This window comes from Nicotiana attenuata, chromosome 7 (genome assembly GCF_001879085.1).
Source record: "Nicotiana attenuata strain UT chromosome 7, NIATTr2, whole genome shotgun sequence".
Taxonomy (NCBI): domain Eukaryota; kingdom Viridiplantae; phylum Streptophyta; class Magnoliopsida; order Solanales; family Solanaceae; genus Nicotiana; species Nicotiana attenuata.
This window is the reverse complement of record NC_031995.1, coordinates 6608707-6622173: the sequence shown is the minus strand read 5'-3', so window position 1 is coordinate 6622173 and position 13467 is coordinate 6608707. Positions and strand designations below refer to the sequence as shown.

General features: G+C 44.9%; 3 protein-coding genes across 3 annotated transcripts; all 3 read left to right on the top strand.

Moving 5' to 3' along the window:
- LOC109229814 (craniofacial development protein 2-like) lies at positions 792–2305 on the top strand. Its single transcript, XM_019395366.1, has 4 exons — positions 792–804; positions 1063–1157; positions 1613–1832; positions 1920–2305. The coding sequence occupies exons 1-4, from the start codon at positions 792–794 to the stop codon at positions 2303–2305; spliced, it is 714 nt and encodes a 237-aa protein (XP_019250911.1).
- LOC109229813 lies at positions 3302–5584 on the top strand. The gene is made up of 5 exons (XM_019395365.1): positions 3302–3612; positions 3718–3858; positions 4640–4705; positions 4809–4873; positions 5439–5584. The coding sequence occupies exons 1-5, from the start codon at positions 3302–3304 to the stop codon at positions 5582–5584; spliced, it is 729 nt and encodes a 242-aa protein (XP_019250910.1).
- On the top strand, positions 6735–7863 carry LOC109229812. Its single transcript, XM_019395364.1, has 2 exons — positions 6735–7312; positions 7419–7863. Exons 1-2 carry the CDS (start codon positions 6735–6737, stop codon positions 7861–7863), a joined length of 1023 nt encoding a protein of 340 aa, XP_019250909.1.

Genomic DNA, 13467 nt, shown 5'->3' with positions numbered 1-13467 from the left:
GACACTACGAACTTACTCCAACTTCTGAAGTTCCATTCCGACCCGATATCAAATTTTTCCACTGCCGACTAAAAATCGCCGAATTCCAACTTTAGCCAATTCATGTCTAATACCACCACAGCCCTTCAACTTACATTCTGGACACGCTCCTAAGTCCAAAATCACCTAACGGAGCTAACAGAACCATCAGAATTCACATCCGAGATCGTTTGCACATAAGTCAACATTCGGTCAACTTTCCAAACTTAAGCCTTCACAAAAGAGACTAAGTGTCTCAAATCCTCCCTGAATCCACTCAGTCCCGAACCAACTGACCCAACATATCATAATATAGCTGAAGGATACAAAAAGAAGCAGAAATGGGGGAAACAGAGCTATAACTCTCGAAACGGCCGGCCGGATCGTTACACTTTTAATTCCAAAAAAAAAGATTATTGGGAATAATTTCAGTTGGGATTAAAGATTAACCATCCAATTCAGTTCTTTATGGAGAAGTGTTTTGAATTATCATTGCCTTTGGGATGCAACAGTAAAAATTAGAAAAGTGAACGTTTACTGACTTTTTCTCTCTAGTAGCTACACTCAGTAGCACCCTAGTAGCTACACTCCGGCATCTGCTACTTCGCCGTCGCCACCGCAGGTGCTGTTACAAGTAAGTCACTTCTCTCTTTCCGTCCTCTCTCTCTCTCTCTCTCCCTCACTTTCTCTTTCTCTCTCCTTCTTCTTCTTTCTCTTCTTTTTCTCTCTCTATTCGTTCTCTTCTTTTCCGTTCTCACTACCAGAGTCGAGACATGCGTGTTCCAGGTGAGTTGCTGCAAGTTCGACGACCTTTGATTTTCGGCGACCCTTCTGGTTTTGCTTTTTCCGGCGACCCCGGCTCCATCTTCTTCTTCCTCTCTCTCTCTCTTTCCCTTTCTCTCTCCCCCCCTCTCCCCTTTTATGTGTGTGTGGGGGTACGTCTGTTCTTTAGACAGTATCAGCTTTTTCCCAGCGAGGACGGACTATTTCCCGGTGTGTACAGATTTTTGACAAGTTTCATAAATTCCAGCAACTTCTGAACAGCTTTCCGGCAGGACGCAGCAGGACTTGTCAGTGCTCTTGAGCAGATCCGACACGCTTCAAGAAAACTTGCTCCAAGTTCTTTTTTTCTATATCTGGTATTCATGGTATCGGTATTTTTATTGTCATTTTTTTCTTTTTTGCTTGCCTGTATCTTTGACATCTACGGTATCATGTTTAAATTATATTTAGTTAGACTTGTCGGCTTATATCTGTCTCTATTTATCACTTTAGTATTATAACTAATACATAGTTTGTCTCTGCTTAGTCGGATCTCTTATTAGCACCTTGTGTACCTGTAGGTTTCTGTTTAGCCTATTCCTTTTTAGTCTATTCTGTTTGTAGCTTTGTGCTGGTCTAGTGGCCGCGTCGGCTATGATAGAGTGAGGGCATGTCCTTGGGGGGAGAGGGGGGGTAGAGGTGAAGGGTGGCAGGGGGTAAGGCACCTTCTAGGTTGAGAGTGGGGTCATGGAACATAGGGACTCTAACGGGGAAGTCTATAGAGTTAGCGAAGATTCTCCATAAGAGGAAGATTAACATAGCTTGTGTCTAGGAAACTAGATGGGTGGGGAACAGGGCTCGGGAGGCTGATGGGTTTAAGTTGTGGTATTCAGGGAGGGTGAGAGGGAAGAATTGGGTAGGCATTTTAGTTGATAAGGATCTAAGGGAGCTATTGGTTGAGGTTAAAAGGGTGAATGACAGGTTGTTGGCCATTAAGATAGTCGTGGGAGGGTATGCTCTGAAAGTAGTTAGTGCTTACGCGCCTCAGGTGGGTTTGGACGAGGAGGTTAATAGACAGTTCTAGGAAGATTTGGATGGGTTTGTGCGGGGTATACTATCCATCGAGAAACTTATTATAGGGGGTAATTTTAACGGCCACATTGGGAGGTCTCCTCGGGGATATGACGGTATTCATGGTGGCTTCGGTTTCGGAGATAAAAACAGAGGAGGTACTTTGCTGCTGGAGTACGCTAAAGCTTTTGAGCTGGTGATCGCTAACTCGTATTTCTCGAAGAAGGCGGAGCACCTGATAACTTTTTGGAGTATGGTGGCCAAGACCCAGATTGACCATCAACTTCTCCAGAAATGTGATAGAGGTCTATGCACGGATTGCAAGGTCATCCCGAGTGAGAATCTTACGACGCAACATATGCTTTTGATTATGGACTTAGAGATCAGGTGGACGAGGAAGAAGAGGGCTATGTCTGGTATACCTAGGGTCAGGTGGACAAGGCCCAGGAGTTAGGGGAGAAGTTGTTGGCTATGGGGACCTGGAGGAGTAGCGGGGACGTGAGTTGTATATGGTCTATGATAGCAAATTGTATTAGATAGGAGGCGAGAGAGGTGTTAAGGGTCTCAAAGGGTTTTCCTGGTGGCCATAAAGGGGACTGGTGGTGGAAAGAAGAGGTGCAAGGAAAAGTGGAAGCCAAGAAAGCGGCATAGTTGAAGCTAGTAGAGAGTACATACGAGGGACAGAAGAGTGCTAACATGGAGGGGTACAAAAAGGCTAGGAAGGAGGCGAAGTTGGCGGTTACTGCAGCTAAGACCGTGGCGTTTAGTCGTTTATACGAAGAAATTGGGGATAAAGGCAGGGACAAGAAGTTGTACAGGCTAGAGAAGGTGAGAGAGCGGAAGACCCGGGATCTGGACCAAGTGACATGCATAAAAGATGAGGAGGGAAGAGTTTTATTGGAGGGGGCACAGATTAGGCAGAGATGGTAGTATTACTTCCATAAACTCTTGAATGAAGAGGGAGATAGGGGCATTGTGCTGGGGGAGTTGGAGTACTTGGAGCGGCAGCGAGATATTGGGTACTGTAGATGCATACGAGTGGGGGAGGTTGTAGGGGATATGCGCAGTATGAGTAGGGGTAGAGCGACTGGGCCGGATGAGATCCCGGTGGAATTCTGGAAGAGCGTGGGTAAGGAGGGCTTGGAATGGCTTGCTAGGTTGTTTAACGTCATTTTTAGGACGAAGAAGATGCCCGAAGAGTGGAGGCGGAGTACGATGATACTGTTGTACAAGAACAAGGGGGATGTCCAAAACTGCAACAACAATAGGGGTATCAAGTTGTTAAGTCATACGATGAAAGTGTGGGAGAGGGTGATTGAAGGGAGGTTGAGGAGGTGTATGTCCATTTCCGAGAACCAGTTTGGTTTCATGCCGAGACGTCGACTACTGAGGCCATTCACATTGTGAGGAGATTGGTAGAGCAGTATAGGGCGGTGAAGAAGATTTGCATATGGTGTTCATTGACATGGAGAAAGCCTATGACAAAGTCCCTAGAGAGGTTCTATGGAGATGTTTGGAGGCTAGAGGAGTGCCTGTAGCATATATTAGAGTGATTCAGGACATGAATGATGGGGCTAAGACACGGGTTAGGACAGCAGGAAGAGACTTTGAGTACTTTCCTATTGAGATGGGGTTGCATCATGGATCAACACTTAGCCCGTTTTTATTTTCCCTAGAGATGGATTCTTTGATGCGTCACATTCAAGGGGAGGTGCCTTGGTGCTTGTTATTTGCGGATGACATCGTCCTGATTGATGGGATGTGAGGTGGCGTTAATGAGAGATTGGAGGTCTGGAGACACACTATAGAGTCTAAGGGTTTCAAGTTGAGTAAGACCAAGACAGAATACTTGGAGTGCAAGTTCAGTGGTGTTATCCAGGAGGCAGACGGGGATGTGAGACTAGGTAAGCAAGTCATTCCCAGGAGAGAGCGTTTCAAGTATCTGGGATCTATAATTCAGAAGAATGGGGAGATAGATGAGGATGTCACACACCGTATCGGATCAGGGTAGATGAAGTGGAGGCTCGCTTGTGGTGTCTTGTGTGATAATAATATACCGTTGAGACTCAAGGGTAAGTTCTACAAGGTAGTGGTTAGACCGACTATGTTGTATGGGGCAGAGTGTTGGCCAATCAAAAAGTTCCATGTCCAGCAGATGAAAGAAACGGAAATGAGGATGTTGAGATGGATGTGTGGGCATACTAGGTTGGATAGAATTAGGAATAAAGTTATTCGGGACAAGGTGGGAGTGGCCGATGTGGAGGAAAAGATGCGTGAGGCAAGGTTGAGATGGTTCGGGAATGTTAAGAGGAGAAGCACAGATGCCCCAGTCAGGAGATGTGAGAGGTTGGCCTTAGGAGGTGAGAGGAGGGGTAGAGGTAGGCCAAAGAAGTCTTGGGAAGAGGTGATCAGGCGGGACATGGAGCAACTTGGGCTGACCGAAGAGATGACCCTATATAGAAGGGTGTGGAGGTTGAAAATTAGGGTAGAAGGTTAGTAGGTAGTCATGCGTTTCTCTTTGTCCTCTCTAGTTCGATAGTATTAGTGCTAGTATGGTACCCTTTTTCTTAGTTTGCTATATTCGCATGTCTTGTTCCGTTATTACTTGTCATCGGTAATTCCGTAGTTTGATAGCAGTACTTCGTTCATATTCTCGTGTGCTGACTTGGATTTATTTCTCTAAATATACTATCTTGCTATTACTTGTTGTCGGTACCCCTTTCATATTCTCTGTTGCTATCTCCGATTTAGTTTTCTAATTATTTGTCTTGCTATTACTTGATATCAGGGCTTACTTCACCTTCTTTAGCCGAGGGTCTATTGGAAACAATCTCCCTGCCCTTCCAGGGCAGGGGTAAGGTTGTGCACATCCTACCCTCCCCAGACCCCACTTGTGGGATTATACTGGATGGTTGTTGTTGTTGTACAGCCTTTGGGTTGCCTATTTGCTAAACTAGTAAAGGCAACACAACCACCAAAGGATGTGGTGCAATGGATGGGAATGCTCTTCCCTTAACCAGAGGTCTCAGGTTCGAGCCTTAGGTATGAAAAAATCCTTGGTAGGGAGCGCTTCCTCTCTAATGGGGCCCTACATAGTGCGAATCCGGATATAGTCGAACTCCAATGCGGGTACCGAATACCGGGTGAAAAACAAAAAGAATAAAGGCAACACATAAACAAAAATGTACGTAATTCTGATGGCAGGAATGACGACGATAATGTCATGAACTAGATTCCGTAATTTTGAGCTCCTTATCTGAAATTGCAATGCGATGTTTGGTCAAATTCTGAAACTTGGTAAATTGACTTATAAAAGATGAGTAGGACTATCTTGTGGCATAAAAATGGTGTTAATCATGTATATGAATGGAATAAGTCACAATTATGAAATGCGATTTATAAGTCGTAATCAAGTATTGCGATATATAAGTAGCAATCGCGGAATATGATTTATAAGCCCTATCATTGAACCTAATTTATAAGTTGTAATCGTAGAATGTGATTTATTGAATGTGTCGCATTTCCCCTAATGCGGATGAATGGGATTTATAAGTGTATGATTCAAAATCCATCTTTAAAATATTCAGGTCGAGATAACATTATAAGAAGGGTCCTCAAATCATCATTTAAGATGGTCCGAGAAGCCGCACTAGCATGTGGTCGAGGAGTCGAGGAGAGCCGCAGTCAAGTCATCAATGAGGATCAAGGTCGAGTACCGGTGATAGAGCTGTAACAGCTAGTTTTCAAGATAGGATCTGAAAGAGAATATTCTAGTGGATATTCTAGCGAATATTCCTTACATTTGTACTATTAGGGTTTCTTGGGAAGAGATCCCATATAGATAGGAAAAAGAGAGAGAAGAGGGACACGTAAGATTCAATTGAAAGAATAATACTTTGAAAATGATTCAGTCTTCACTCAATACAAGATTTCACTTTTCACTAAGATTCTCATCTGTCTTTTTCCTTCAGATCCGAGAAATCTTCGATCATTCGAGGATTCATCATTCAATTATTGTCAGGTGGAAGGCTCATTTATTCCACCCTTTGTTGATTGAATTATTCCTCTCATTTACTTAAATTCCATTTACTATCATTTATTGAATATCATACACTCTACCACTGTTCTTGATTATTTAATGACATTTATCACACAGTGTCATTACTGTCCCCAAAAACGCTTATCACCTACCTTTTCTAATATTAAGATCCGAGGATATTATTCTTAACTAGGATTAACCTTTGTTTAATAAAAATTAAAATTATTTGAACCAAGATTCTCATTTTTTTCAAACAATTTGGCGCCGTTTGTGGGGATTTCTTAGTTAAATTTTTTGTTTCCTCTAGATCTACAACTAACTCCGGTCATTAACCTCACAAAACCCAAGATCTCTTCTCTTTCCTTGTTCAAAACCTAACATGGTAGGCAACCGAGAAGAAAGGATGAGGATAACAAGTGAATTCCCGACCAACCTTATAACTGCCATCAAGGAGAGCTGTGAAACGGCGGGTGAGGATACGACGCCGAGTAAGTACCCTAGGCGAGATGGGTTGCCACCCCCACACTGCAGCATAACAAAACCTCACGGTAAAGGAGCCTCTACGTCTACGGAGAAAGGGGCACCCCCAACTGTCAAGAAGCTCCTCGAGGCGTGGTTGAGTGACACACTGACAAGCATCCTCAACAAACCCACTCCTGGCTCAACTGCAGAAGCCACAAAGACTGTCAAAATACAACAAATGGACGAGCAGTGCAATCAGCCACCCCTTCCAACGACTGGTATAACTCATAATGTTGCTGATAATGCAGGTGATAACGCCCTTACAGCCATCCTCAAAAGGATGGAAGAAATGGAGAATGAAAATAAGGCGCTCCGGGATTAGATGAAAGAACATCAGGAGCAGGTCGATAAAATACCAGGCGCTCCTAAGTTGCTACCAAAATGGGACGCCGACCGGTTCATAGAAGAGTCGTACAGTGATGATGCAGCTCCCCATACCATACCAAAAACCTTGCAAATGCTTCCCTACCTCATAATATACAATGGCACAATCGACCCTGAAGATCATGTGACTCATTACGTCACCGCCATGAAAGGCAATGACCTCGCTAAAGCGCAAGTGTCCTTCATTTTGCTGAAAAAGTTCGGCGAAACCCTCACAGGAGGAGCATTAACAAGGTATTCACAACTACCTGCACACTACATAAAAACTTTCGAAGAGATGGCCGACAAGTTCGTAATGGCCCATGTCGGAGCCAAGAAGGCCAAGGCGAGAGTGAACGGCATATTTGCCATTAAACAGGCCCTAGGCGAGGGGCTGAGGGACTTCTTCGCCCGGTTCAATCGAGTGAGTATGACTTTGCCGAACGTATCTGAAGGAATGGCGGTTGCAGCCTTTCAGAACGGGCTGAGCAGGGATGGTTCAAGAGCAACTAGGAAACTATTGAATCGGCTGATGAAGTATCCCCCAACCACTTGGGACGAAACACACAACGCTTATTGTGCCGAGGTCCGAGCAGATGAATACGACCTTAATGGACTAACTCATCGACTGACCTCGGTACAGGTTGAATCCAGAAAAGATCGAGGAAACGACGCCAGAAGATATCTCGCAGTTCTGTGACCTAACAGAGAACGACATCAACCGTATGTCGGGATGGCCGGTGCGGCCTCCCCCCTGCTACAAAGAAGGCACATCGACTCATCGAAATGAAAGAGGTATGCCCCCATTATTCTCCGCTCATAATTTTTGTGTGTCACCTACAAAGATAGTCTATGCTCTGAAGAAGCTCGGACCAAAGGTAAAGTGGCCACAAAAGATGAGGTCAGATCCGAGTACCAGAAAGTCCGATGCCCTCTATGAGTTCCACCAAGAACGAGGGCAAAAAACCAAAGATTGCATCGCCCTAAGGAAGGAAGTCGTAAACATGTTACGAGAAGGGCACCTCAAAGAGTTGCTGAGCGACCGGGGGAGAACCAACTTCGCCAGAGGATGCGAACAACACCAATGACCGCCAAAGCTGCCCTCACCAGCTCATACCATCCACATGATCATCAGCGGCAGCGGCGGTGATGACTCCTCCATCAACAACGTGAAATTCACCACTACCCACAAGCTCAAGAGGTCAATCACCCGCGAACGGTACGATGAACTCAAAGAGAGTATCATCTTCGATAAGTCAGATACCGATGGTTTGACTTTTCCTCATAATGATGCCCTTGTTATTACTTTACGAATTTTAGATACCGATGTGAGACGCATTATGGTAGATGACAGGAGTGGCATGTGCATTATCCATCCTCGAGTACTTGCACAAATGAAACTCGAAGATAAGATAGTGCTATGTTGCATCACGCTAACTGGTTTTAACAATGCAGTTAAGCGAACATTTGGAGAAATCACACTCCCCGTTCTGCCGGTAGTGTAACTGTGGAAACCACATTCCACATCATGGACCAAGACACTACGTACAACGCCATGGTAGGACGACCATGGATACACCCCATGAAAGTCGTCCCCTCAGCTTATATCAAGTCATCAAATTCCCAACTCCATGGGGAATATTCAGTATACGAGGGGAAAAATGCACATCCCGTAATACTACCGCATCGCTCTAGACACCACGACCACCTAGCAAAAAAAGGACAAAGAAAAAGAGGCATAGCAATCAGCAGGGCCGAGGTCAGAATATGACAGTAGCGGGGACGGCATCAGAGACCTCGATATGGTCGAAGCTGCAGGATCGACCCTAGAAGACCTCGACCATGTTCAATTAGACCTCGACGACCACAACAAGAAGGCTTAAATAGGCTGCAAACTTCAAGCAGGTAAATTCCGTCAATTCTTAACAGCTAACGCAGATTTATTTGCTTTTAGACATGCAAATATACCAGGTATCCCAAAGGAAATTGCCACCCACAAACTGAACGTCGACCCATTCCACCCCCTAGTGAGACAGGTCAGGCATAAGTTCAACTCCACAATTAATGACGCAATATACGAAGAGGTGGAAAACAATTAGTAAATGGCTCCATCAAGGAGTCGAAGTAACCCAGGTGGGTCGCCAACATGGTCATGGTGAAAAAGAAGAATGGGAAATGGCGGATGTGCGTGGATTTCACAGATTTGAACAAAGGATGCCCCAAGGATTCGTTCCCGTTACACCATATCGACCAACTCATCGATGCAACAGCCGGGCATGAACTACTAATCTTTTTAGACGCTTATTCAGGTTATATTAAAATCCTTATGGAAGAAGAGGATCAGGAAAAAACCACATTCATCACCCATCAAGGGACGTACTGCTACAGGGTCATGCGTTTTGGGTTAAAGAACGCGGGGGGAACTTATCAAAGGTTGGTGAAAAGGATGTTCAAGGACCAGACCGGCAAAGCAATGTAAGTATATATAGACGATATGCTAGTCAAAGCGATGGAAGAAACTTTCGACATACTTAGACGGTTCAGAATGAAACTGGACCCAAAAAAGTGTGCGTTCGGCATGGCCTCAGGAAAGTTTCTAGGTTTCCTGGTATCACAACGAGGGATCCAGGTCAATCCTGACCAAATCAAAGCCAGCGAGGGAATACTAGAACACTTGACCACCAAAAAACAGGTTCAAAGGTTGACTGGCCATATCGCCGCCCTATCAAGGTTCATCTCACGGTCGTCGGACAGGTGCCACAAATTCTTTGGCGTACTTTAGAAAGATAACAGCCTCCAATAGACTTCTGAGTGCGTCCAGGCCCTGAAGGAACTAAAGGCATACCTATCGTCGCCACCCTTGCTTTCAAAACCGGAGCCGGAGGAGCGCCACTTCGTTTAGCTAGCTGTATCCGAAGTACTTGTGAGCGTAGTCCTAGTTCTAGAAAATAAAGGTACGCAATCCCCCATCTATTATGATACCAAAACATTAGTCGACGTCGAGACGAGGTACCCTCACCTCGAGAAACTATCCTTGGCCTTAGTCATAGCTTCACGAAAGCTTAAACCGTATTTCCAATGCCACCCCATCTCGGTCGTCACGACTTCCACCCAAAAAAGCATTTTGCATAAACTCGAGCTATCGGGAAGGCTGGCCAAATGGGCCATCGAGCTATGCGAGCACGATATCACGTACCAACCGCGAATAGCGATAAAGTCACAAGTGCTCACTGACTTCGTCGCCGACTTCAGTGCAAAAATAATGCCTGAAGTTGAAAGGGAAGTCGTCCAAACTTCCCCCCAAACACAAGACATATGGGTCCTATACACCGATGCCGCGTCCAACGCGTCGGGGTCCAGACTGGGACTTGTACTCGAATTCTGTACAGACGAAGTAATTCTTCGGTCCATAAGGTGCCCTGATATGACTAAGAACGAGGCTGAGTATGAGGCCGTAATTGCAGGTTTGAGACTAGAACTCAAGTATGGGGTAAAACGGTTAAAACTACACTGTTATTCCCAACTCGTAGTCAACCAAGTCAGAGGGACTTCCAAATCAAGGAACAAAGATTGCAAAAATATCAGACCAAAATCTGCAAGCTGCTGCCGAAGTTCGACGAATGCCAGCTCGACAAAATTCCACGAGCACAGAACGCTGAGGCGGATGGCCTCGCTAAACTAGCCGCAACCACCAAAAACATCACAACCAGAGACAAAAACATGGTCCACCTACTCAACTCATCGCTAGACCAAGTCGAGATAAGAAACGTAAGCTTAACTTGGGATTGGCGCAATCGTATTATTACATACTTGCCCAGATGATAAAAAAGAGGCCAAGAAACTAAGAATGCAAGTAGCCAGATACAGTATCCTCCACAACGACCTGTATAAGAGAACTTACAACGGCCTTTTAGCAAAATGCCTAGGCCAAATCAAACTCGGCGCGTCCTTGAAGAAATCCACGAAGGTCATTGCGGGGCTCACTCCGGCAATCGGGTACAGGTCAGATGCCTCAATTGGGCGGGGTATTTTTGGCCCACCATGAAAAAGGAGGCCACAGATTTCGTGAAGAGATGTGAGTAATGCCAAAAGTACACCCCAATGATTCACCAAGCGGGCGAACACCTCCACTCGGTCACCCTACCTTGTCTGTTCATCAAATGGGGAATGGACATCGTGGGCCCCCTCCCAACAGGGCGAGGTAATGTACGATTCCTTTTGGTTTTAATGACTATTTCTCTAAATAGGTGGAAGCAGGAACATTCGCCCAAATACAGGAACAAGAAGTAATTACCTTTATATGAAAAAATATCATATGCCGGTTCGGCCTTTCCAAAGAGATCAGCTGCGACAACGGACCCCAGTTCACGGGAAATAAAACCGTTATATTATTTGAGAAATGGCATATTAAAAGGATACTTTCGATGCCATACCACCCTGTAGACAACGGGAGAGTCCTCCAACAAGTCGATATTGAACATCATGAAGAAAAAACTTGAAGACGCCAAAGGACTATGGCCAAAAATACTACCAGAAGTGTTGTGGGCTTACCAAACAACTCCGAAAACGAGCACATGAGAGACGCCCTACTCTTTGGTCCATGGGACCGAGGAAGTAATACCAGTCGAGGTCGGAGAACCCAGTTTAAGGTACTCCCATGAGAGAGGCGCAAACAACAATAAGAGTAGAAGGAAGGAACTCGATGAAGTCGATGAACGAAGAGATATGGCCTATATAAGAATGATCGCCCAAAAACAACAAGCAAGACGCCATTATAACAAGAAAGCAAAGGTCAGGCCACTCAAAGTCGGGGACTACGTACTGAAAGCTAAAACACAAGCGAGCAGAGACCCCATGGAAGGCAAGATGGGAACAAATTGGGACGGTCCGTACAAAATCACAGCAAAAAGCAAATAAAGGGTCATTCCAACTAGAAACAATGGAAGGAAAGCTACTACCAAACAACTGGAATATTAGCCACCTCAAATACTTCAACTTTTAATAAATAAAGTGTCCCCCAAGTCGTACTCTTTTTTCCCTCACATGAGTTTTGTCCCAGTTGGTTTTTCTCAAGGTGGTTTTTGACAAGGCGACGAAGGGAACACTTTAAGTCGAAGTACGTGAATGCAGGGCCGTGATTGCTAATTCATTGCTCGACCTCTCAAATACTCTCCAGGTCAACCAATGAAGGGAGTAGATAGCCTGGGACTGGAACGCCAGCCAACACCCGAAAAATCTATAAATTTCTCCAAGTATGTAACCAAAGCAACAATGTCAAGGCAACAAAATTTGCACTTATCAACACATCTTTCTCAAGTTCAGGTTACGTTCGACCTTGATCGAATTAACACCTACTGGCCCTCGGCCATAATTAAATTCAAGTTATGTTTGACCTTATTCGAACTACTGGAACTCGGCCACAATTAAATTCTGGTTATGTTCGATCTTGTTCAGACTACTGGCCCTCCGCCACAATTAAATTCAGGTTATGTTCGACCTTGTTCGAACTAACACCTACTGGCCCTCGGCCATAATTAAATTTAGGTTATGTTCGACCTTGTTCGAACTAACACCTACTGACCCTCGGCCATAACTAAATTCAGGTTATGTTCAACTTTGTTCGAACTAACACCTACTGGCCCTCGGCCATAACTAAATTCAGGCTATATTCGACCTAGTTCAAACTAGCATATACCGGCCCTCGGTCGCAATTTAAACAAAAGGTTATGTTCGACCTTGTGAGCACGTGATTTTTGCCTCGCTTGAATTATTCCTATAGAATTCATAAAATTAGGATTTTTCCTTTTATTATTCGATTTTTAGACTTTAATTGCATGATTTTGTGTTTGTTTGCATGTTTGTGTGCATTTTAATTGATATAATTCATAAAAAATACAAAAATAGCACATTTGCATTTAGGATCCCATTTTTATATTTTTAGGTTTGATTTTTCCTTAGTTTTCTTTTAAATTAGGATTTAATTAGAGCTAAATCAGGTCTTTTCATTTTAATTTTGTATTTAACAAAAATCTAAAGAAAATGAAATGAAAATAAAATGAACTTGAAAGACCCATGTCTTGGGCCAGTTTTGATAGCAGCCCAAGCCAAACTCCTCCCCAAGACCGGACCCCCAGGCCCGATCTCACAGTAACCCGATCCAGCCCCCCTACATCGTTTTCCCTGTGTTTAATCATGACCGTTGGATCTCATCAATCCAACGGTCCGGAACTAACTAGGTTTCAAGTATATAAATGTCGGAAGGCCCCCTACCCCCAAACCATCGTCTCTCATACCCCCTGTTAATTCCGGCGTAACGCCGCCTAGCACCACCGTCCCCCCATCGTCCGCCATCGGCCGGAAATCCCCTCCGCCGGCGGCGATCACCCAATGGCCACCAAAAATACACCCCTGCTTCCTCTCATACTCCTCATTACAGATCCAAGCCTAGTTTCCCCCAAATCCCCCTCGAACCCTTCGAATAAGAGAAACCCTAGCGCCGCCTCCGCCGTGTACGGCGACGCCGCCTCCCAAACCTCCCCAAAATCACACCCCAGACTCTCTTCACCTCCCTCTTCCCAAACCCCTAACTGGTTTCCTCCGAATCTCACCGGAGTTTCTCGAATTTCAAATCGTAGAATGGCAGAACCCTAGAAGTTCTAAGTTGTTGATTTCTTCCCCAAATTCTTGAGTCC

Excerpts from the sequence above, each read along its gene's own strand:
- LOC109229814 (XM_019395366.1), top strand. Across the intron at positions 1,158-1,612 it reads GTTCTTTTTTTCTATATCTG|GAAACTAGATGGGTGGGGAA; the intron begins GTATTCATGGTA and ends GCTTGTGTCTAG. Across the intron at positions 1,833-1,919 it reads TGCTTACGCGCCTCAGGTGG|GGGGTAATTTTAACGGCCAC; the intron begins GTTTGGACGAGG and ends AACTTATTATAG.
- LOC109229813 (XM_019395365.1), top strand. The coding sequence starts at position 3,302 with ATGGTGTTCATTGACATGGAGAAAGCCTATGACAAAGTCCCTAGAGAG. Across the intron at positions 3,859-4,639 it reads ACACACCGTATCGGATCAGG|GGCTTACTTCACCTTCTTTA; the intron begins GTAGATGAAGTG and ends ACTTGATATCAG. Across the intron at positions 4,874-5,438 it reads TGCTCTTCCCTTAACCAGAG|GTCGAGATAACATTATAAGA; the intron begins GTCTCAGGTTCG and ends TAAAATATTCAG.
- LOC109229812 (XM_019395364.1), top strand. The coding sequence starts at position 6,735 with ATGAAAGAACATCAGGAGCAGGTCGATAAAATACCAGGCGCTCCTAAG. Across the intron at positions 7,313-7,418 it reads CTATTGAATCGGCTGATGAA|GTTGAATCCAGAAAAGATCG; the intron begins GTATCCCCCAAC and ends ACCTCGGTACAG.